The 26382-nt window shown below is 45.3% G+C and overlaps 1 protein-coding gene across 2 annotated transcripts in view; it reads right to left on the reverse strand.

The window, feature by feature from the left end:
• Positions 1-26382, reverse strand: part of IFT81 (intraflagellar transport 81) — a 230339-nt gene that overhangs the window by 110413 nt on the left and 93544 nt on the right. For both annotated transcript variants that reach the window (XM_073626490.1, XM_073626501.1), the window contains one exon: positions 13171-13334. In XM_073626490.1, coding sequence (XP_073482591.1) covers positions 13171-13334 — 164 coding nt within the window. The remainder of the gene's footprint in view (positions 1-13170; positions 13335-26382) is intronic.

Genomic DNA, 26382 nt, shown 5'->3' on the forward strand with positions numbered 1-26382 from the left:
CCATACACAGAGTGAATCTCTTTCCTGCAACCACTGGTTCAATTCCCCCATCAACACAGGCAGTGTTGATGTAGGTATCCCTCCTGCCAGACCATTGTCTTCTCCCGGCGGAGGAGCAGGGGAAGCCGTCCCTGCTGGGAGAAGACAGTGATTATCGCTAGTGCTTATAGCAGCCGCTAGCGATAGATGAAAGAGAATCCGGCAGGCTGGTTGTACCCAAGTTGATCGATTGATCAACTTGGTACATTCAGCCTGCCCATCAATGGTTCAAATCTTGGCTGGTTCCCACTGCCGCAATTCGAACCGTGTATGGCCGGTCCTACTTGCATAATAAAAGAGAGATAAAGTAGCCACATTGTCTCATGTAAAGTTTATGCATTTATATTTTAAATATGTAGTTACATAGTAGGTGAGGTTTAAAAAAGGAAAGAACATGGGAGGGGAAGGAAAACAATGGGGACAATTGGGACTTTATATGAAGCATGCAGTCTGGGGGACAACAGAACATGAAGCATGCAGTCTAGGGCATATAACAGAAAAAATAATATACAATACTGCGATGGGACCAGTCACATAGTAATACTTACAGACAGGTCTGCTGTGTATAGGAGACATGGTAGGGCGCTGGATAACGGGGGCCCACCGGTAATGTTACCAATCCCTCATCCCCTTTGTCACTACCAGACACTCCTGTACTATGTTATCTTCTAGAATTGCTACCACTGTCACTGCTGACACTGTTCTTAATGGACATTTTTATCTACACTTATTCCCAGCCCTACATGGATCCGCTCTCCATGGAAGCCTGTCTACCATGGTTGGGGTTGTGGTGTTGGGTCACTTCCCTTCATACGCTCCTTCGGTTCCCACACCTGACATTACCGATGGGCCCCCGTTATCCAGCGCCCTACCATGCCACCTATACACAGCAGACCTGTCTGTAAGTATTACTATGTGACTGGTCCCGTCCCAATATTATATATCTTTTCTTCTGTTATACCGTATATACTCGAGTATAAGTCGAAATTTTCAGCCTCTTTTTTGGGGCTGAAAGTGCCCCCCTTGACTTTTACTCGAGTCACCGCCGCCTGCCTACATGATCAGCGTGTCATGCAGGCAGACGGCGGCCAGCGTGTGCTAAATAGCACTCGGCAGCCTCTCACTGTTCAAAAGCCGCGCCTCCTCGTCTGTGATAGGCAGTGTACAGCCTATCACGGACATTCTCTCATCCTCGCGTCCATGGTATGAGGATGAGAGAATGTCTGTGATAGGCTGACTGCTGGGAATTGGAGTTTTCTGCCTATCATGGACGAGGAGGAGGCGCGGCTTTTGAACAGTGAATGGCCACCGCACACGCTGATCGGTGCAGAGCGGCACACAGAGAATGCACAGGACACAGGTAGGATGCACACAGACACATGCACACAGGTACATATACACATGACACATGCACACATACACAGGACACAGGTACATATACACAGGTACAGGACACATGCACATATACACAGGACACAGGTACATATACACATGACACATGCACATATACACAGGACACAGGTACATGACACATGCACATATACAAAGGACACAGGTACATGACACATGCACATATACACAGGACACAGGTACATGACACATGCACATATACACAGGACACATGACACATGTCACATGCACATATACACAGGACACATGTCACATGCACATATGCACAGGACACATGCACATATACATAGGACACATGACACATGCACATATGCACAGGACACATATGCACAGGACACATGACACATGCACATATACACAGGACACATGACACATGCACAGGACACATGACACATGGAGGTATACAGCTGCAGATGGGCATTGTTGACCCTCTTTTTCCACTTACAGTAGCTGCTGCATTTCTCACCCTCGTCTTATACTCGGATCAATAAGTTTTTCCTATTTTTTTGTGGTAAATTAGGGCCTCGACTTATACTCGGATCGACTTATACTCGAGTATATACGGTATGTCAAATATTGGATAATTATCTATTTAGTTTCAGATTATTATCACGTGCTTTGCTCCTGATGAGTGGTAATACCAAACCACGAAACGCGTCAAGCTAATTGAAGCCGTGTCTGGATATATATATATATGAGCTATCTAAAGCCGTGTCTGGATTTATATATTATACCTATACATTTTATACCTTATTTGTGATATAGGATTGAGATACCTTATCCAGGGCCTCTTTCCTATCACATTTGGCAGACTAGCTAGTTTGGAGGACATTCCCACCATTGTAAACACTGTTTTATTATGTGGATAATTAACATGTATGTGTATATAGATGAAATTGTGGGTCATACTACCACTATTAATTATTGCTTTTACCCTATCAATCATGGTCCTATTGTGTTTCAATAAACTTTTATATTTATACTATTGATGGTTGGCTATCCCTGAGACTGTGTACCTTATACATGCGTAGGTGTATTTGAGATTCTATCCAAGGGTTTTACGACCACCATCATTTATTAATTGTATCTTACTTATTATGGTCCTATTGTGTGTATATATTATATATATATATATATATATATATATATATATATATATATATATATATATATATATATATATATATATGCAATTATATTATTGATATAAAGTCCCAATTGTCTCCATGGTTTTCCTTCCCCTCCCACGTTCTTTCCATTAGATAGGGATGGAGATATATGACCTTAATGGTCTTTACCTCATATGAAGTCCCAAACAATTGCCTTGATTCCAATTTAATGCAGGGATGGAAGCATGCAATCTTACTATGTCAAGCTATTTATTACTAGCACATTTATCATGTTTCCTGATGGTGTTTTTTAAATGTTACTTATGGATCTTTATCCTCCCTCCTTCCTTCTCTGCCTACATATAACAGAGGTATGATTTCAATTGGGTTGTGCTGGCTTGTTCCTTCTTGCAGACTTTGTGGTCAGTTACTTTGGCTGTGTCTTTGAAGGTTGGATGCTCTGGACCGGTGCCCCTTCCGGATTTTATGTCTGTGCTGGGAACTGCGACGTGCACTGCTGGTCCATCCCCCCACTCCCTCTTACGTCAGGGTGGGCAGGTGCCATGCACTGCGCGTCGAGGTCACGCCCATCTCCCCACTTGTGCGCGTCCTACACAGGGCGCTAGTGCAAGTGGAGGTGTTTGTTCATTTGCGTGCATCATGGGGGGATGTTTTGGCGCCAAGCGCCGGACGCTCCACGATGCCCGGGTTTTGATGCACTTCTCCCCCACTTGCACGTTGCGTGACGCTGGGGGCGTATCCTGGTCGTGCCCATATAGCCCTGTCCTCGGTGGCCTTTTGTCCTGATCGGATCCATTTACATACACTGCACTGCCATAAGGAATTGGGTTTTTTTCACCCCCTTACCTCAGGTATCCTTATTATCTACTTTTCACTACTACTGTTTTGGTTGCTATTAGTAGGTTCTACTTACCTACTTCTCCCCCCCCCCCCCCTCCCCATACATGCTATAAGTATCCATTGTTACCCACCTACTCCCGATTCTCCCATTATGTAGGCTATACCATGCACACTAGTCAAATCACCAATCCCTCATCCCCTTTGTCACTACCAGACACTCCTGTACTAGGTTATCTTCTACAATTGCTACCACTGTCACTGCTGACACTGTTCTTAATGGACATTTTTATCTACACTTATTCCCAGCCCTACACGGATCCGCTCTCCATGGATGCCTGTCTACCGTGGTTGGGGTTGTGGTGTTGGGTCACTTCCCTTCATACGCTCCCTCAGTTCCTGTGCCTGACATTACCGGTGGGCCCCCGTTATCCAGCTCCCTACCATGCCATACGATTGAGATACCTTGTCCAGGGTCTCTTCCCTATCACATCTGGCAGACTAGCTAGTCTGGAGGACATTCCCACCATTGTAAACACTGTTTTATTATGTGGATAATCAACATGTATGTGTATATAGATGAAATTGTGGGTCATCCTACCACTATTAATTATTGCTTTTACCCTATCAATCATTGTCCTATTGTGTTTCAATAAACTTTTATATTTATACTATTGATATGGTTGGCTATCCCTGAGACTGTGTAACTTATACATGCGTAGGTGTATTTGAGATCCTATCCAAGGGTTTTACGACCACCATCATTTATTAATTGTATCTTACTTATTATGGTCCTATTGTGTGTATATATATATATATATATATATATATATATATATATATATATATATATATATATATATATATATATATATATATACACAATTATATTATTGATAGCTGGTTGTCCCCTAGACTGCATGCTTCATATAAAGTCCTAATTGTCCCCATTGTTTTCCTTCCCCTCCCATGTTCTTTCCATTAGATAGGGATGGAGATATATGACCTTAATGGTCTTTACCTCATATAAAGTCCCAAACAATTGCCTTGATTCCGAGGTTTACAAAAGACACAAGTCCATCAAGTCCAACCTATGTGTGTGATTATATGTCAGTATTACATTGTATATCCCTGTATGTTGTGGTTGTTCAGGTGCTTATCTAATAGTTTTTTGAAACTATCGATTCTCCCCGCTGAGACCACCGCCTGTGGAAGGGAATTCCACATCCTTGCCGCTCTTACAGTAAAGAACCCTCTACGTAGTTTAAAGTTAAACCCCTTTTCTTCTAATTTTAATGAGTGGCCACATGTCTTGTTAAACTCCCTTCCGTGAAAAAGTTTTATCCCTACTGTGGGGTCACCAGTATGGTATTTGTAAATTGAAATCATGTCCCCTCTCAAGCGATTCAGTGCTCACAACCTTTCCTTATAACTAATATCCTCCAGACCCTTTATTAGCTTTGTTGCCCTTCTTTGAACTTGCTTCATTTCCAGTACATCCTTCCTGAGGACTGGTGCCCAGAACTGGACAGCATACTCTATGTGCGGCTGGACCAGTATCTTGTAGAGCGGGAGAATTATCGCTTTATCTCTGGAGTTGATCCCCTTTTTAATGCATGCCAATATTCTGTTTGCTTTGTTAGAATCTGCAGTAGTAATTTTTTTTATTATTGCTTAACAGGTCCACTTTACTATATTTTCATTACGCTATGCCCAGAGTATTATAAATGCCTTAGAGCTGCACAATTAATCGTCAAGAATCGGTATCGTGATTAATCGACAAGAATCGTTATCACGATCTTGAATAAAGTGTTTCACAATTCTTTCTATGCAAAGAATTCTCTCTGCTCTTCTGAAGCCACAGCCCTCAAATGAAAGCAAGAGAAAAACCGGGCAGCCTGCCAAGAAACAAAACATTCTTTATCAGCTGAACTTAAGTAGAAACATTGTAACAATTTGTCAATGGAATAGACTTCCTGTGTAAGTGAAAAAAGTTTAACCACTTAAACACTAAATATTTTTCTGACATTTGTTTGTTTCAAGTTAAAATCATTTTTTTTGCTAGAAAATTACTTAGAACCCCCACACATATATTTTTTTTAGTAGACACCCTAGAGAATAAAATGGTGGTTGTTGCAATATTTTATGTCACACTGTATTTGCGCAGCGGTCTTTCAAATATAATTTTTTTGGAAAAAATTACTTTAATGAATTAAAAAAAAAAAAAAAAAATCTAACCAGTAAAGTTAGCCCATTTGAATTTTTGTGTTTCCCTGTAAAATCCATTTCTTGGAAGACATCACGGGACACAGAGCAGGCTATAAATCATGACTACCTGGGTTATGTGCCACCTATAGGTGAATGAACATTGGTAGGAAAAAGGACAGAAAGTCCCCTTATATAATCCCTCCCAATCCGTAAGCTCCTCAGTTTAGTAGCAAGCAATGAACCCCCAAAAAGAGGGGAGGGACCTCTGTGTCCAGTTTACGTCAAGATTTTGGAAAGCATTGTGCGGGACTTTAAAGATCGAGCACTCCTTATCAGCCTACCATCCGCAAACCAATGGACAAGAAGAGCAGACTAACCAAACCTTGGAGCAATACATCCGATGTTTCACTTTCTTTGTCCAGGACGACTATGTGTCGGCTATTGCCACTAGCTGAGTTCTCTTACAATAATGCCTGTCATTCCACCACCAAGCAGTCTCCATTCTTTGCCAATTATGGATTTCATCCTACCTTCCTACCTGATCTTGTATCGGAATCTTCTGTTCCAGCTGTCCAGAGTACTCTGGATTTTTTCTCTCACAATAACATGTTGTTACAGGAGACCATCACAAAGGCTCAAGAGGACAACAAGAAAATGTTTGACAGGAAGAGAAGGGGGGAGTTCGTCTTGCATCAGGGGACCAGGCATGGCTTTCTACAACAAATTTGAAGATGACATGTCCCTCGAAGAAGCTGGCACCGAAGTTCGTAGGACCATTTCCGGTAAGGAAAAAAAATTGATGTTTCTTATGAGTTAACCTTGCCAGAGTCCTTGAGATTCCACCCAGTGTTCCACGTATCCTTACTAAAGCCTGCAGTGTCTGATCCGTTTCCTGATCATAGTTCGGGCCCTCCCGCACCTGTAATTATCAATGGAGATGATGAATTTGAGATTAAGGCTATCTTAGACTGCAGACAAAGAAGGGGTCAGATACAGTATTTGATCAAGTGGAAAGGGTATGGTCCAGAAGAAAATTCCTGGGAACCTGCACATACCGTGCATGCCACTGAATTTGTGCCTTCTTTCACAGAAACCCACAAAGAAGGAACCAGTTGGGCATCCAGAGGTTGCCCGTAAGGAGGGGGCAATGTCAGGGAAGCCAGGTCCTTAATGAAAACAGAAGTTCACGGCACTCGCACGTCAGGTGCATGCGCACATCAATGCACCCGCTCGCCACTAATGCTGGCGCCAGGCTGGCTATTTAAACAGGGCCTCTGCATAAACTCATTGCTGTTTGGTCTGCAGCTTCTGTGTGACTTCCTAATTCCGTGTGATCTTGATCCAGCTTACCTCTAACCTGTGCTTGTCTGCTTCATACCCTTATCTCGGCTTGTCTTTTGGATTCCACTTCTGCCTCCTGATTCTGCCTGATTGATCCTATGGTATCGACCTGGCTTGTGACCCGACTATCCTGCTGTTTACTGTCTATGTCTGATCTGTCCGACTGTTACCAACCCTGCTTGCCTGACCCTGCACCGTGCTCATCCAGCCTGCTCAGTCCAGCAAGTCCTCATCTGGCTTCCTGCTTTCAGCTGTCTACTTCAGCCTACCAAGCTCTGTGCCAGCTCTGCTACCATCAGCCTGCCTGCTGTGTCATCCACCTGCCCACTGCGGCCTTACAGATTATTGGACTCATTACAGGCTCTCGTACATCACTGTGCTCCTGTGACTGCTGTCTCACTATCAGTAGTTCCCCAAACCAGGGCTGTACGAGAGGTCTACCTCTGCAGGTCAGGCTCACTAACCAGGTACGTGACAGTCTGCATCAAAATGCAATGGTGTCTTCTGTATCAACCGCTCAATGGGATCTTTTTTTTTTTTTTTTAATCAGAAAAAGGTTTTTATTGAGCCACCTCAAAAAAAATAAAAAAAGCTCACAATGCAAAATCATTATACAATAATGAAACAAAGTCATGCTATGAAGACTACTCAAGCTGCACAATAGGGACAATTGGTACGCTAATAAAAAACACAGAAAACAAAAAGACATTAGGCAGGTCAAAGCCCCAATCACCCGCTATACAATATTTATATGAAGCTAGCAATCCTCACTCCAGACATAGCATAAAATGAGTAAAAATGTATGCCATTAGATGTTGAGCATCTTGAAACATGAAATATAAATATCTAGTCATCACATCTGTAACAATCGGTTCAAAAACAATTGCGGAGGTGGCAAGTCCCGGCATTTCAAGCCAAGCTTGCCATAATGACTAGAACTTACGATGTGTATTCCTAAAGTTAATATGGCAGTTTTTCTAGTATAAAAATAGAGTTAACCTGATCAATCCATTGTTTTGTCATAGGGAAGCGAGGAGACAACTAAAATCAAGCAATTGGTTTACGGGCTATTTACAATAATCCGATTATGGTTATGTGAAGCAGTGAAGGAAAAAATTCCTCATCAACCGCTCCCAATAAATATATAGTAGGATCCATTGGAAGTCTGAGTGTAAACACAGTAGATATGGTGTCTGTAACCTCTTCCATTACCGAAAAGTGCTGGGCATCTCCATAGCAAGTGAATAAGATCGCCCTTCTGTCTCCTACATTTAGGGCAGAGGGGAGAATCATGTCTGCCCCATCTAAATGACTGCACTGGTGTACGGTAAGCTCTGTGTAACAGAAACAGCTGTGGCAATTTATACGAAGATGAAACTGGGCTAAAGAGAATGGATTGTAGGCACATTTCTCATGCCTCTCCCCCAAAATCTCCTATGTCTTGCTCCCATTTACTCCTGCATGGCAACCTAGTTGAATCCTGTATAGTAGAAGCTAATGATGAATAGAGTCTAGAAATCATACCTTTTTTCCTGTCCAGCATCACCTTACTCACTAAAGGGTAATCCACTAGGGTAAGGGTGGAAAATCTAGCCTGGGCCTGTATAGCATGTCACAGCTGGAGATATCTATATAATTGTTGTCTGGGTAAAGCAAACTCCACCTATAGGTCAAGGAAGGATTTCAGTACGTTTTGGGAGTATAATTAGGAAACATAGCATATACCCTGCTCCTCCCATGTCTGGAAACCCTCAGGTATACATAACACCTTATAGGAGGGGTTATGCCACAGTGATGTTTCCTTTAGAAAGCCTACCCTGCCCAGGTGGTCTCTAACTGTGGCCCACATTTTCTGCATTTCTGCAACCTTACCTCTAGTTGAGACAGGAGTGCACGTTCTGACGTCCCTCCTAGTAGCAGTCTGCCTATTGGGTCATTATGATTATGCAGCCCCCAACCTCCCAGGTGCTGATGCTGGGAAGTTAAAAAGTATAATTAAGGGTTAGGAACCACCAGACCCCCTTCGTCTTTACTATATTTAAGTGGGGTCAATTTTGTATTAGCCGTTTTTTTCCCGCCATTTAAGATCTCTAAATAGAGCCTCGAGATGCGCAAACCAGCAGTGAGGTATCTATTGTGGGGTATTATGAAATTTTTTTTAAAGTTGTGGGGCCCATGACATTTTTATCTAATTCACTCTACCTATCACTGTTAGAGGAAGCTTACACCAAGTGGTACATTTGAGTTGAAGTTGTTTGAGAAGGGGGAGTAGATTTAACTGTAGATATACTGTAGGATCAGCTGTGACCTGGACCCCAAGGTATTTAATAGATGTAACTATTTTTAGCTCTTGGGCATCAGGTGGTAGCGGTTGAGTAAGTGTGTCAAGAGAGAGGACGGACGGACTTACTCCAGTTAATAGAGAAGCCGGGCAGAGCACCAATTCATTCAATCAAGGACATAACATGACTAAGAGAGGGACCGGTATCACCAAGATATAGGAGGGTGTCATCAGCATACATGGATACTTTGTCCTCACAGGAAAAACGCATGAACCCAGTTATATGCGGTGATGCTCCTATTAAAGCAGCCAGGGGGTCCATGGGTCTATGAATTTCCGTAAATTCTCAATCTGGCAACAGGGGCAGAGTATAGTAATTTCACCCATTTAATAAACCTATTCCCTAGGCCAAAGCACGCTAGTACTTCCCACAGATAAGCCCATTTGATGCTGTTAAAAGCTTCCGCAGTGTCTAAGGACAATATTGCTCGCCCACCAGATCATTAACTGGAATCTAAAGATTTCGAAATAAGCGTCAGATGTAGATCTAGCTGGTATAAAACCAGATTGATCGCTATGTGTAAGTTTAGAGATAACCTTGGCCAAACGGGTCACAGGAACATGTGCTAATGGCGCGTACACACGATTGGACTTCTCGTCGGAAAAAGATATGATGGCTTTTCCGAGAGGGTTTCCGCTCAAGTTTGCCTTGCATACACACGGTCACACAAAAGTTCGCTGGACTTACGACCGTCAAGAATACGGTGACATACAACACTACGACGAGCCGAGAAAATGAAGTACAATGCTTCCGAGCATGCGTTGAATTGTTTCCAAGCATGGGTAGGAATTTTGCGTGTCGGAATTGCCACAGACGATCGCATTTTCGGATAGGAACATTCTCCAACCGAAAAATTGAGAACATGCTCTCAATCTTTTGCTGGCTGGAATTTCGGCCAGCAAAAGTCCGATGGAGCATACACACGGTCGCATTTTCCGACAAAAAACTCTCATCGATCTTTTGCGGGGCAAAATTCCGATCGTGTGTACGCGGCATAAGAGTTTTATATCGGTGGTTAATAAAGAGATAGGCCTTTATGAATTGGGGGGATAAACTGTCTTTGTCAGGTTTAAGTATAAGGATTATCACAGCTTCATTCATAGAAGAGGGAAGGCGTCCCAGCTCCAAAGCATGTAAAAAAATCCCTTCTTAACCTAGGTAAGAGGAGACCTGCATACCTCTTGTATACCTCCACCAGTAGATCATCCGCCCCAGTAGACTTGTAAGGCGGAGGAGAGGGCCAAGGTTTCTGTCAACTCATCTACTGTGAGAGTAGCCTTCAGTAAGCCCCTATAAGATGGACTCAGTTGGGGTATTGGGCATTCTGAAAGGAAGGTCTGAGTTTCTACCAGAGTGGGCAAGGCTTTGGAGGAGTATAAATCAGTGTATTAATCCCTGAAGTTATTTAAGATATCAGCATGTGATGTAGTGATGTCTTCCATGGACAAAGTGAGTGCGGATACAAATGAAGAGTTTATGAGCTTTCGCCATCATGGCTAATGCGATCCTTAAGGCTTTGACAAACACCGATGGCTGCCAGCGCTGCCTGCATAGCAGAGCTCCCCAAGGTAAAGGAAGCTTTTAACAGCATCTCCAGACTCTTCTCCACCAGGTCTTTGAAGATCTGGACATCAGCAACCAGGCAAGTCAAAATTTTATTGAGAAAACTGCTGCGTCAACTGCGGACATGCTCCACTTTTTTAATATTTTTCCTCCATTGGATAAAGTTGAGAAAATCTCTTTGGCGGTACAAACACCCTATCTGGGTGATCCCATTCAGCATACAACACCTCTTCTAAGAGAGGTGCATTCTGTGGCAGCTGTAATGATCCCAAAGAGGAATATTTAACAGATGAGGATTCGGCAAGAGGCAACCTGAAATCAGACCAAACCATCTCAGAAATAGATTGTACCAACACCCTCTGGGCTTAAGAGACACAGATAGCCCTTACATTTCTTCAGGTTTAGGAGTCCTCAGATATGGATTCCACCGTCTGATCCTCTTAAAGTTCTACCACTACCACCTCCTTATCTATGTCTACTCACCCCTCCTCCTCAACCAAAGGAGGATCTGGTGAAGGGGAGCATTCTTCTTTCTTACTGCCCTGTCCCATGGCACTGCCTTGCTCCATGGAGTTGAGGATAGCAGCAATCTTTCCCTCTAAGCCAGCCAAAGCAGCAGCTAAGTCATCCTTAGCAACATATGCTGAAGTTGATGCCGCTGCAGTTGCCACAATACCAGACAGATGTAGTGGCTCAGACACACCTGTCACATCTGGTCTCTCGGGAGACACAAACGCAGAGGGGATACAACCAGGGTTCATCCTTGCGCCCTTTCCAGCTTTGCTCCCCCTCCCTCACTTTTTGGAAGACATCTTCCAAGCCTGTTGTCCAAGTAATAGAGTTGTGTCTGCAAGGCTACCCCACCAGCAGAGGGGATCTGCTTAGGTACAATACCCTTGTATTGAGCCCTTAGGGGAACTCTCCAGCTGCAAACACCTCACTCCCCAGTTGTGTACTCACGTGCCCTGAACTTCAGCAGCCTGCCCTGTGTGTCTTGCTGCCGCAAGAAAGAGAGCCTGAGGGGACCGCTGGCCTCATCTCCTTTACCAAGATGGCTAAAGCCCCTCCCCCGTGCAGCTTTTCCAGCTCTTACTCCCGCCATTTCCTCAGTTGCAGCCAAAGACACTAGTGATAACATGGGCAAACTGTCACAGAAGGAGCACACCCAGTCATCAGCACTAAACCACTCTCAGGAACACAGGAGACACACACGGAGCACCAATGCTCCTAGTGGCATAACACTGGGAGGACAGCCTAGGCAGCCCAAAGTTTAATCCCCATTTAAAGAGCCCTGAACTGCAGGGACACTCACTATCCCACATAGCAAGCAATTGAGCTGAAAGTTTGAAAATGACTTGCTAAGCTATTGCTAGACTAGCCAGGCTTCAGAAGTTTGTTGCACAATTGCAGCAAGTCCGCATTGCATGACTCCAGATCAACTTTCTTTGCAAACATTCTGCAAGTCTGCTGCAAGTTCTGGTTCAGTTATGTTGTGCAATAGTCATCACACCCCAGGGGTCACTGTGACTTGCAGAGCTCTTGCTGTAGACTCACCACTGCAACTTTGCTCTTGCTAGAGACTTGCCACACAAATTTGCTACAAATTGAAAAAGTATCAAATGGAACTTGTGCTTTAAGTGCTCTGCAAGTGTACAGCAGCAGCAAGTTAACAAGACTTACAATTCAACACTGCCACAAATTTGTGGCAAGTTATCCTTGCTATCTGGGATCTCACCACAGGATCCTGCCGAGCAGAGCAGGGAACAAATCATCATCCATCATGATGGGCTATGTCCCACTGGACCGTCAGAGATTTGATCCCCTCTTTCTATGGGGTCCACTGCCCTGGACCTGTACAGCACCACACCAGAAAACCCTTGGCCAGTTATTACTGCACATGGTTCCGCATCTGCAGGGTCCAGCGCCAACTGACCGCATTACAGGCAATCCCAGCATAACCATCCACTTCCATTGTAGCAGGGCCCGGGTACCATCCATCTTAGCTGCCAGCTAACGGAATGGATTTGGCTGGCCAATCTCCTGATCCCTGCTGGAACAAATTGAGAATTTGGTATTACCATGCAGAGAGTTGTACTTCAAGGTCCATCACCTTTCAGACACTGGCAAAAAAAAACTGAGCAGGGTCCAGATTGGAAGGAGTTATATAGGGGGACTCCTTGCCTGTTTTTTTCTGCCAGTGTCTACTCACCTATAGGTGGCATATAACCCAGATAGTCATGATTTATAATCTACTATGCGTCCCGTGATGTACAAAAAAAATATATATATTTTAGGCATACCTTAGCTTCCAGTTCTGTAAGATCAGATTGGTCCATCACTTGTTCACTGACAACTCTTTGCATGAGGCTCTGGGTCCGTCGCTTGCTCTCCAGTTCTTTAGGAAGCTTTTCAGAAACCATATATGAATTAAATTTTATTTCTTCTTCAAGTCTTTTTATTAAACCTGCATGTGATGCACAGTATAAACAAAAAAAATAAAAATAAGAACTTTCCTGTTGAGGAAAAAAAAAATCTCTCTAGGTCAACTAATACCATATTAGGAAACATTGCAGTTATGTTGGTGCTTTTGTTCTGTAGATATTTATGTAGGCCTGACACTTTCTAAAAGTGGCTGCCAAATGGTTCTGCATGCCATCTCTTTATGCATCCAAGCTTTTTGAGAGTACTTACGGTAACTAAAAGGTCAACCTTCTAGTACAAGGAATGCAAGTAATTTGACAACAATTTCAGGCAAAACTTGTGGAGATGGGTAGCGAACCAGTCACATGAACAAAGGGATAGTAATTTATTTACATAAAGAACTGTTGCAAGGATCACAAAGTAGTGTTTTTAAGAACTTTTTGAAAATCATAACTGGCTATAGTCCTAATGGGAAAAACATTTAATTACAAAATATTTAATCTAGACAGCATGTTATAGAATGGACACACAAAATCTGATTAAGAAGACTTTGATGTAAGAAAACATTAGGGCAAAATTTCTAGACAGGATGGCCAACTTTGACAAAGTTTTCACCCCCTGGGTCAAACATTTTCTACCACCTACTACCTTTCCCATTCCCCAGTGGGACCTGGGTATCTAATAATTATCCCCTTTTTTCCCCTCTTCCGTCCTTCCCCAATCTCCATTTTCTCAAATTATTCCTTCCTTACTTCTTGCTTTTCTATCGTACTTACAGGTCTTCTAAGTTCTTTCACTAGACAAATATAGCAAGGTCTACATCAGACTGTATCACATGCTACTGATCCTAGTCAGACACTCTAATAAATAAATAAATCTATTATTTATATATATATATATATATATATATATATATATATATATATATATATATACACACATATACACACACACACACACACACACACATACACAGTGGGGACGGAAAGTATTCAGACCCCCTTAAATTTTTCACTCTTTGTTATATTGCAGCCACAGCACCCCATAGTGACAGAAAAACACAGAATTGTTGACATTTTTGCAGATTTATTAAAAAAGAAAAACTGAAATATCACATGGTCCTAAGTATTCAGACCCTTTGCTGTGACACATATATTTAACTCAGGTGCTATTTCTTCTGATCATCCTTGAGCTGGTTCTACACCTTCATTTGAGTCCAGCTGTGTTTAATTAATTAACTAAATGATTTTAGCAAATGGCTGCAATATAACAAAGAGTGAAAAATTTAAGGGGGTCTGAATACTTTCCGTCCCCACTGTGTATATATATATATATACATATACATACACACACACACACACACACACACACACACACACATACACATACATATATATATATATATATATATATATACACACACATATACACACACACACAGTATATATATATATATATATATATATATATATATATATATATATATATACATATACATATACACACACACACACATATTATATACACATATACACACACACATAGTAGTTTTAGGCAGGTCTGAAGAAATGCTGTAAAGTAAGAAAAATATATTTTTTAGTTCCTTATTTTTATCAAGTTACAAAATGGAAAGTGAACAAGCAGAAGAAAAATCGAAAATCAAATCAATGTGGTGTGACTACCTTTTGGCTTTAAACCAGAATCAGTTCTTCACACTTGCACACAATCAGGGATATTGTAGGATTGGAGTCAGGTGTATGATTAACCATTTCTACCAAGCAGATTCTAATGATCAGCAATTTCATATGTAGGTGCAAACAAACACAGTCAATAACCAGTTGCCGACCGGCCATAGCCGAATGACGGCTACAGCGCGGTTGGATAACTCTGGGAGGGCGTACTATGACGTCCTCCCAGAATCGCGCGCACCCGGGAATGTCCATGACAGTCTGGTCCTTCGGCATGTCACAGAACAGGATAAAGGGCCAATGACAGCGGCCCTTTACCACGTGATCGCCCCATCCAAAGTCGGAACGATCAGTTCTAAACATACCGGAGCATGTCTGATTCAGCTCCTCCCCTCTCCTTCCACCGATCGGTACAGTGTGCGAGGAGAGGAAGGAGCCGGATGCAGCAGCGCTGTGGGCTGGATCTGAAGTGCCCACAGAGCTGATCTCTGCCCATCCCTGGCTCATCCATGCCCAGCCATGCTCATCCATGGCTCATCCATCCCCATCCATGCTCATCCATGGCGAGCCGTGCTCATCCATCCCCATCCATGGCTCACTTGTGCCCATCCATATCCATTCGTGCTCATCCGTGCCCATCCATGGCTCATCCGTGCCACATTCCTACCAGTGCCCACCAGTGTCTCACAAAAGTGTAATAGGTAGTCAAATTAGTTGTGTAATTTGGGGTGTCATTTTTGCTATGTACATGCTAGGTGTTAGAAATATTTTATACATGGACAACTTTGTGTAAAAAATAAATAAACGCGTTTTCATTTTCTTTCCACATCTTCCAAAAACTTGTGGGAAAAAAAATGACATGTTCAAAAGACTCATTATGTTTCATAGATTATACTTTGGGGTGTTTGCTTTACAAAATGGCGTAATTTTTTGGGCATTACAGCGCTCCCAAAACACACCTGCCGATTGCAATAAATAGGGAGCGTTTCTTAAGCGCCTGAAAAGTGATTTGGAAGCGCTGCAACACGGGAGTTTTTAACCCCTTCTTTGGGGTTAAAAGCTCCCTGCTAGCGGCCGAAAAGCGCCGCTTAAACAGCGGTAAAACGCCGCTAAAACGAGCAGCACTTTACCGCTAACACACAGGCGGCCCCAGTAAGAAAGGGGTCTAAGAGGTAGTCAAGAAATGAAATGTGTAATTTATGTACCTAGAACACCTGGTGGTGCTCCCTGCATGTTGGGCCTCTGTATGTGGCCAGGCTGTGAAAAAGTCTCACACATGGGGTATCTCCATACTGAGGAGGTACTAGTAGTAGAATGTATTTTAGGGTGCAATTTGTGGTATGCATACACTGTGTGTGAGAAATAACCTGTTAATATTGTGAAACAAAAAAAAAAGAAAAAAACTCTTAATTTTGCAAAGAATTGTAGGAAAAAAATTACAACTCATACTAAATACATTGGAATGTCTACTTTCCAAAAAGGAGTCATTTAGGGGGAACAGGCAGTCCCCGAGTTACGAAGGAGCTAGGGACTGTAGGTTTGTTCCTAAGTCGAATATGTTCGTAAGTCGAAACAGCATGGGCAGAACAGCAGATATGTTCCGATGTTCCGTCGAATGTGGCCGCCGTCGAAAAGGGTCCGTCGAATGTGGCCGCCATCGAAAAGGGTCAGTTGAACGTGCCTGCCGTCGAAAAAGGGTCTGTTGAATGTGCCTGCCATCGAAAAAGGATCCGTCGAACGTGCCCGCCGTCGAAAAGGTTCCGTCGAATGTGGCCGCCGTCGAAAAGGGTCAGTTGAATGTGCCTGCCGTCAAAAAAGGGTCTGTCGAATGTGCCTGCCGTCGAAAAAGGATCCGTCGAACATGCCCGCCGTCGAAAAGGTTCCCTTGAATGTGCCCGCCATCCCATACGTAAGTAGGAGTCGTTCGCAAGTCAGATGTTCGTAACTCGGGGACTCCCTGTATCTGTACTTTCCTGGCTTGTTAGTGTCTCAAGAAACAAAGCCGTCAGTACATCAGGTGTGAGCAATTTTCAGAGATTGCCACCATAGCTTGTAGACTAACTTTCACAAAGACCAAATAATATACACTTATTTTGGTTATTTTTACCAAAGATATGTAGCAGTATTGATTTTGGCCAAAATTTATGAAGAAAAATTTGCTAAATTTTCGGTCTTTTTTCATTTATAATGCAAAAAAAAAAAAAAAACCCAGTGGTGATCAAATACCACCAAAAGAAAGCTCTAATTGTGTGGAAAAAAAGGACAAAAATGTCATATGGGTACAATGTTACATGACTGAGTAATTGTCATTCAAAGTGTGAGAGCACTGAAAGCTGAAAATTGGTCTGGTTAGGAAGGAGGTTTAAGTGCCTAGCGGGCAAGTGGTTAAAGTGATACTAAACAGAGAAGTGTTAAGTGCCATAATTCATTCACATAAAGCATATATATCATGCCACTGCATTTTGTTTTTGTTTTTTGTTCTTTTTAATCCTCTAAGTACTTTATTCCTGCAGTGCTGTTGCGCAGTCACATGGTCTTTCTCTGTTCTTTGGCATCTGCAGGGAAAGATTTTTGGGAGGGGCTTCTATTCCTTTGCTGATGCATGCTCTCTACAGTGTAAGCCTGTGTCTGGCCAACTCTGATAGTTGCTGTGCCAGTCACATGACTAAAAAAAAAATTGTTTCAGAAGAGCAATTCAAATTAAAAAAAAGTATCAAATAACTGTTTTATAGCTCCCAATAAATCTTTATTGAACATCAAATGTGTAGTTTTGTGCATTAATATGGTGAAGGCAGAGTGAACTATGATAGCATCTGCATCCATGGCTCTTTTTTACTTTACAGCATAGTATATCCCACCCCTACAGGGTTTAGCAATAGCAGAAATTGGAGGAGGTGGGTAGTGTCATTTACCATTGTGTACATGCCCACATGTCTGACTCTAAAGTCACATGGGCTGCACAGATAAGAAAAAGGAGGATATAAGGAGATTACAAGGGAACTGAAATTGAGCATGCTCCATAGAGGACACCAGCTGGTGTACACAATCTCAGGCTGAAATGAGGACACAGAGAAGATGGGAGGGACAGCTGAAGGAAACATTGACTAGGTATATTTCACTCTACATAAAAGGAATGCTTTAGTGGCTTTGTGAGTATGCATACTCTGTTATAAAACATGTGATAAGAGTTTTTCATATTGACAATTTAACTGAAACAGAAACAGCTGTGTAGAAGTTTTAAAACTGGGTGAGGAACAGCCAAACTCTGCTACGAAGGAGAGGATGTGGATCACAGTTTCATGTCACAGGTCATACACCATGGCAAGGCTGAGCACAGGAACAAGACACAAGGTAGTTACACTGCATCAGCAAGGTCTCTCCCAGGCAAAGAATTCAAAGCAGACTGTGGTTTCAAGATATGCTGTTCAAGCATTTTGAAGAAGCACAAAGAAACAGGCAACATTAAGGACCATAGACGCAGTGGTCTGCCAAGGAAACTTAATGCAGCAGATGAAAGACACATCATGCTTACTTCCCTTTGACATCAAAAGTTCTCCAACAGCGCCATCAGCACAGAACCGGTGGGACCAAGGTACACCCATCTACAGTCCATAGAAATCTGGCCAGAAGTGGTCTTCATGGAAAAATTGCAGCCAAAAAGCCATACCTCTGCTGTGGAAACAAAGCTAAGTGACTCACCAATGCACTAAGACATGGACTGGGGTGCAGAAAAATGGCAGCAGGTGCTCTGGACTGATGAGTCAAAAGCTGACATTTTTGGCTGTAGCAGGAGGCAGTTTGTCCGCCGAAGGGCTGGAGAGTGGTACAATAATGAGTTTCTGCAAGCAACAGTGAAGCATAGTGGAGGTTCCTTACAAGTTTGAGGCTGCATATCTGCAAATTGAGTTGAAGATTTGGTCAGGGTCAATGGTGTCCTCAACGCTGAAAAATAAGACCAACACAAAATGGCACATAATTGTGAAGTGGAAGGAAAAGGATAAATGGTTTTCTAATTTTTTTATAAATAAATATGCGAAAAGTGTGGTGTGCATTTGTATTCAGCCCCCCTAAATCAATATTTTGTAGAAATCACCTTTCACTGCAAATACAACTGCAAGTCTTTTTGGGGATGTCTCTACCAGCTTTGCACATCTAGAGAGTGAAACTTCTGCCCATTCTTTTTTGCAAAATAGCTCTGTCAGATTGGATGGAGAGCGTCTGTGAACAGTCATTTTCAAGTCTTGCCACAGATTCTCAACTGGATTTAGGTCTGGATTTCGACTGGGTCATCCTAAAGCCCCATACACACGATAGGACTTTGTACAAACTCTCCCTTGGATTTTTGTACAAAGGGCGTTGGCCAGAAGTTTGTCTTGCATACAGACGGCAGGACCTTTCCAGCCAACTTTCACCAAATCACGTGGTTTTTCAGCTGTTTACCACCACCCTTTGGTCAACTTCTGTATTGTCTGATATTGTGTCAATCTCGACACTTTTATTGGCGAGATTGACACCTTGCGAGCCGGGTTCACACTGGTGCGGGGATCCGACTTGGATCCCTGCCAATGCCAGGCACTGTGTTTGGTATGAATCATGAGGGGGAACTCCACGCCAAAAAAACCTGGCATGGGTTCCCCTCCAGGGGCATACCAGGCCCTTAGATCTGGTCTGGATTTTAAGGGGAACCCCCTACACCGAAAAAACAGCGTGGAGTCCCCCCAAAGTCCATACCAGACCCTTATCCTGTGGCCCCACCCCAAAGCACCTTGTCCCCATGTTGATGGGGACAAGGGCCTCTTCCCGACAACCCTGGACGTTGGTTGTCGGGGTCTGCGGGCGAGGGGCTTATTAAAGACCCTTTAATAAGGTGGCCCCCAGATCCCGGCCCCCCACCCTTTGTGAATGAGTAGGGGTACATCGTACCCCTACCCATTCACTTAGGGAAAAGAGTGTCAAGAAAAAAAAACACAGTACACAGGTTTTTAAAGTAATTTATTAGGCCGCTCCGGGGGTCTTCTTCCGACTCCGGGGGTCTCTCCGTCCGGCGTCTTCCCCCGGTGTCTGGATCTTCTGCCGGCTCCTCCACTATTTTCTGCCGCTCTTTTGCTAGCGGTGGCCCGGACATCTGGATCGTCTTCTTCCCTCTTCTCTTCCAGAGATGTTGACACGCCGCTGTCTCCGGCTGTAATGCTGTCTGTGCGCTCTGCTATGACTTATATAGGCGGTGACCCTGCCCCCTATGACATCACAGTCCCAGCATGCCCTGGGACTGTGATGTCATAGGGGTCACTGCCTATATAAGTCAGAGAGCGCACAGACAGCATTACAGCCGGAGAGAGCGTCGTGTCAACATCTCTGGAAGAGAAGAGGGAAGAAGACGATCCAGATATCCGGGCCACCGCTAGCAAAAGAGCGGCAGAAGATAGCGGAGGAGCCCGGCAGAAGGAAGAATGCACCGAAGAAGAACCAGAGAGCGCGGAGATGACACCGGAGAGAGGGAGAAGAGGCCTGAGAGACCCCCGAAGTCGGCAGAAGACCCCCGAAGTCGGAAGAAGACCCCGGAAGCTGCCTAATGAATTACTTTTAAAACCTGTGTAGTGTGTTTTTTTTATTGTACCCCATACTCATTCACATTGGGTGGGGGGCCGGGATCCAGGGGGCCCCCTTATTAAAAGGATATATCGGTTATCGGATTCTGATAAGCCCCCCGCCCGCAGACCCCGACAACCAACGGCCAGGGTTGTCAGGAAGAGGCCCTTGTCCTCATCAACATGGGGACAAGGTGCTTTGGGGTGGGGGGGCCGTAGGGCGCCCCCTTCCCCAAAGCACCCACCCCCCATGTTGAGGGCATGCGGCCTGGTACGGCTCGGGGGGGGGGGGGCGCTCGCTCGTCCCCACCCCCTTTCCTGACCGGCCGGGCTGCATGCTCGGATAAGGGTCTGGTATGGATTTTGGGGGGTTCCCCTTAAAATCCATACCAGACCTAAGGACCTGGTATGCCCCCAGAGGTGAATTCCCTCTCACGCTCGCCGCATTAGGAAAATGTGTTTTTCCTATTGCAGCCAGCGCGAGATGTACAGTACCCTTTCGCCAAGAACCAGTGCGATGGGTTCGCGCTGGAAACATTCTCGCGGCCGCGTACTGTAGTTTGTACAAAAGTCTGATGCTTTTGTGTACACACAATCGACTTTACTCCATCGGACTTTTGTTGCCGGAAAGTTTGTCCGTTCGCACAGCCAACAAAAGTCCGATGGAAACAGAAAAAGTTTGTCCGATGGAGCGTACACACAGTCGGATGTTGCTCCAAAACAGCAAATTTGCATGTTTGTTGTCAAAAAGTCTGATCGTGTGTACGGGCCTTAACACATTAATATTTTTGATCTGAACCATTCCATTATAGCTCTGCCTGTATGTTTAGGGTTGTTGTCCTGCTGGAAGGTGAACCTCCGCCCCAATCGCAGGTCTTTTGCAGACTAACAGGTTTTCTTCTAAAATTGCCCTGTATTTGGCTCCATCCATCTTCCCATCAACTCTGACCAGCTTCCTTGTCCCAGCTGAAGAAAAGCATCCCCACAACATGATGCTGCCACCACTATGTTTCAGGGGATGGTGTGTTCAGGGTGATGTGCAGTGTTAGTTTTCTGCCACACATAGTGTTTTGCTTTTAAGCCAAAAAGTTTAAATTTGGTCTCATCTGACCAGAGCATCTTCCTTCCACATGTTTGCTATGTCCCCCACATTGCTTCTCACAAACTGCAAATGGGACTTCTCATGGCTTTCTTTCAACAATGGCTTTTTTCTTTCCACTCTTCCATAAAGACCAGATTTATGGAGTGCACAACTAATAGTTGTCCTGTGGACAGATTCTCTCACCTGAGCTGTGGATCTCTGCAGCTCCTCCATTTGGGCTGCTTCCAACCATGGGCCTCTTGGCTGCTTCTTTGATTAATGCTGGCCTGTCCGTTTAGGTGGATGGCGATATCATGGTAGGTTTGAAGTTGTGCCATACTCTTTCCATTCGCGGATGAAGGATTGAACAGTGCTCTGTGAGATGTTCAAAGCTTGGGATATTTTTTTATACCTTAACCCTGCTTTAACCGCCTGCCGACCGCCGGCCGTCAATTGACGGCCAGGCGGCGCGGCTCTCGTTGCGGGAGGGCGTCATATGACGTCCTCCCATTTAAACGGGGAATGCGCGCGATCGTGCGCGCGCATCCCTGTTCCTTCGGTGGCGGCGTGTCACGGAGACACCGCTCGCCACCGAGGGGGGTGAACAGCCATTGGACATGGCTGTTTACCACGTGATCGGCCGTGATGAAGTCACGGCCGATCACAGATAGATCCACCCCATTGTGCACGGCGCACGCGCGTGATCGCGAGCGCGCTGCGCGTGCACGACGGTGACGGAGTGTTCCCGGGAACACTACTTGTCACCGATGCCGGTAAACAGCCATTGGCTGGCTGTTTACCCACGTGATCGGCTGTGATCCATTCACAGCCGATCATAAATGTAAACACAGAGCTGTAACTAGCTGTTACCAGCTCTTCTCTCCTCACACACCGTTTCCAGTGTGAGGAGAGAAGAGCCAGAAGCAGTGAGTTACCGATCTGTGTTCTGTAGTGTCTGCACCAACACCACACCTGTCCCGTCGCCCCCCCCAATTGTCATCTGTCACCCAACAGTCACCAGTGTCACCCAATAAAGTGCACCTGTCACATAAGGGACTGCCATCAGTGACCGTCAGCGGTGCACCTGTCACCCGTCACAAATCAGTGACCATCAGCGGTGCACCTGTCACCCGTCAGCCATCACCCGTCACCCATCAGTGACCGCCAGCCGTCACCCATCAGTGACCGCCAGCCGTCACCCGTCACCCATCAGTGACCGCCAGCCGTCACCCATCAGTGACCACCAGCCATCACCCGTCACCCATCAGTGACCGCCAGCGGTGCTCCTGTCACAAATCAGTGACCATCAGCGGTGCACCTGTCACCCGTCAGCCATCACCCGTCACCCATCAGTGACCGCCAGCCATCACCCGTCACCCATCAGTGACCGCCAGCCGTCACCCGTCACCCATCAGTGACCGCCAGCCGTCACCCGTCACCCATCAGTGACCGCCAGCCGTCACCCATCAGTGACCACCAGCCATCACCCGTCACCCATCAGTGACCGCCAGCGGTGCTCCTGTCACCGGTCACAAATCAGTGACCATCAGCGGTGCACCTGTCACCCGTCAGCCATCACCCGTCACCCATCAGTGACCGCCAGCCGTCACCCGTCACCCATCAGTGACCGCCAGCCGTCACCCATCAGTGACCGCCAGCCATCACCCGTCACCCATCAGTGACCGCCAGCCGTCACCCATCAGTGACCGCCAGCCATCACCCGTCACCCATCAGTGACCGCCAGCGGTGCTCCTGTCACCCGTCACAAATCAGTGACCATCAGCGGTGCACCTGTCACCCGTCAGCCATCACCCGTCACCCATCAGTGACCGCCAGCCATCACACGTCACCCATCAGTGACCGCCAGCCATCACCCGTTACCCATCACCTGTCACCCATCAGTGACCGTCAGCCATCACCGATCACCTGTCACCTTTTAGTGACCGTCACCCATCACCAGAAAGTGTCCGTGGCCTGTCATCCATCAGTGACCATTGCCTGTCACACCGTCATCACCGATCAGTGAACGTCAGCTGCCACCTATCGCACAGCCCATCAGTGACCGTCACCTGCCACCTGTCACACCGCGTCATGTCCAAAAGAGTATTCAGCAGTGAGGAGGCGTTCCAGATCCTCTCCATGACCGATGAGAGCAACGGGGAGTTCTCATCAGATTCCAATTTGGATTCTGATTCAAGTTCGGCATTTGAACCAAATAGTGAATCGACAAATGATTCGGAGGAAGAATGGGTCCCTCCCAAAAGGGCACGGCACTCTGGAAACCAGGATTATATTCCCAGGCCCAGTACCAGCGCTGCCACCACCAATAGGCCCCAGGAACAAATTCCCAAGCCCAGTACCAGCGCTGCCACCAGCGTTAGGCCCCGGGAACAAATGCCCAGTACCAGCGCTGCCACCACCAATAGGCCCCAGGAACAAATTCCCAGGCCCAGTACCAGCGCTGCCACCAGCGTTAGGCCCCGGGAACAATTGCCCAGTACCAGCGCTGCCGCCAGCGATAGGCCCCAGGAACAAATGCCCAGACCCAGTACCAGTCCTGCCACATCACGCCTGAGTACCAGCACAGGAAATTCCAATCCAACTACTGGAGTGTCACACCCCCCAAGAGCCAGGGCCTCTACATACATGCCAGATGGTCTTGCCAACCCAATATGGCTGCCTTCCAACTCGGCATCGCCAATTATTCCCCCGTTCACAGCACTGCCAGGTGTGCAGACCAACACCCAAAATTTCTCAGAGATTGATTTCTTTCATATGTTTTTGCCCGACACTATGCTGCAATTTATTGTGGACCAGACAAATTTGTATGCCCAGCAATATATTGCCAACAACCCCCAATCATCCTATGCCGTCCTTTTGAGTGGAGAGATCTGAATTTGGAGGAGTTCAAAATGTTTATGGGCCTCACCCTAAACATGGGGATTACAAAAAAAAATGAAGGACATGCCTATTGGTCCACCCACCCCATCCACAATATGCCCATTTATTCTGCCCTAATGTCCAGGTCCCGATACAAGATGATAATGCGCTTTCTTCACTTCAGCGACAACACCCAGTGCCCTCCCCACAATCATCCAAATTACGACAAGTTATACAAGATTCGCCCACTGATAAATTTCTTTTCTCAACAATTTGCAGAACTCTATGTCCCCGATCAGAAAATTTGTGTCGATGAGTCCCTGGTACCCTTTTCAGGCCGGCTAGGAATAAAGCAGTATATTCCTAGCAAAAGGGCCAGATACGGAGTAAAAAGTTATACAAGCTATGTGAGAGAGCCACGGGGTATTTGTATGCATTCCGCATATATGAAGGAAAAGATTCCCAGCTCCAGCCCCCTGAGTGCCCGGCCTACATGGGCACAACTGGAAAGATTGTATGGGACCTGGCATACCCACTTCTAAACAAAGGATATCACTTATACATCGCAAAAACCCTGGCCTGTGGAACCTCCAGAAAAAATAGAAAGGGCTTCCCACAATCTTTAGTGAACAAAAAGCTGTGAAGGGGGGAAAGAGCATCATTGAGATGCAACGAAGTGCTGGCCTTGAGGTGGAAGGATAAGAGGGACGTGCACATGATGTCCACCATCCATGAAGACACTGCAATTGTGGTACAAAGAAGACAAGGTCCCATTGAAAAGCCAACATGTGTCCAAGATTATAATCTCACATGGGGGGGGGGGGGTAGATTTTAACGATCAAATGATTCAGCCCTATTTGTCAATCAGGAGGTCCCGATTCTGGTATAAGAAGGTAGCAATTTATCTCATCCATTTGGCCATTTACAATTCCTACGTAGTCTACACCAAATCCATTGAAAGCCCCGCCCCCTTCCTAAAATTTATAGAAGAAGTTGTCACGTCCCTCATCTATCACCAAAAACCCCCCCAAGAAGACCTTCGCTCTGAGGCTGTTTGCCGACTCCATGAGCGCCACTTCCTCTTCAGCATTCCACCATCTGAAGCAGGCCGAAGACGGCAAAAAAAATGTCGCGTGTGCACCAAAAGAGGATTTAGAAGAGATACCAGCTACCATTGTCCCCAGTGTCCCTCCCAACCTGGCCTTTGCATTGGTGAATGCTTCCAAATTTATCACACATCCATAAAATATTAGCCCATATTTTTAACCATTTCCCCATTTTCATCATCTGTGCTGACCATTTTCCATTCTTTCCCAAATAACCATGCCACTGCCTTCCATGTGAACTGACCCTGGCCGGTTTTGTGACTATGCCTCTGCCTACCGTTTGGACTGCCTCCACGTGAACTGACCCTGGCCTGTTTTATCAACTACTCTACTGCCTTCCGCTTGGACTGCTTACATGTGAACCGACCCTGGCCTGTTTTATGGACTATGCTTTTGCCTACCGCTTGGACTGATCTGTTGCCCTGCTACTGTAGTACACAGGGGTCTCACATATGTGAGGGGCTCCAGAATTGTTTTTCCGGTTGGAGAAAACAATTATTTTTGTTTTCTCCGGGTTTCGGAATTAGGGTCTGGAGTCCGGAGGCTTCATAGAGATTTGGGTGGGTCGAAGCTTCTACATCTGTGCCCCTGTGCACAGGTCTTACCTGATTGTGGCCCTCAGCCTGCTGCTGACTTACTGCCACCATGCCCATGCCTGTCGCAGTACAATAATGAGTGTCTGCAGTTAACAGTGTACCAGGACCAATATTATGGCTGTGCTGGCCGTCTCTGCCTGGACAATTTCTAT

This window comes from Aquarana catesbeiana, linkage group LG01 (assembly GCF_042186555.1).
Source record: "Aquarana catesbeiana isolate 2022-GZ linkage group LG01, ASM4218655v1, whole genome shotgun sequence".
In the NCBI taxonomy this organism is placed as follows: Eukaryota; Metazoa; Chordata; class Amphibia; order Anura; family Ranidae; genus Aquarana; species Aquarana catesbeiana.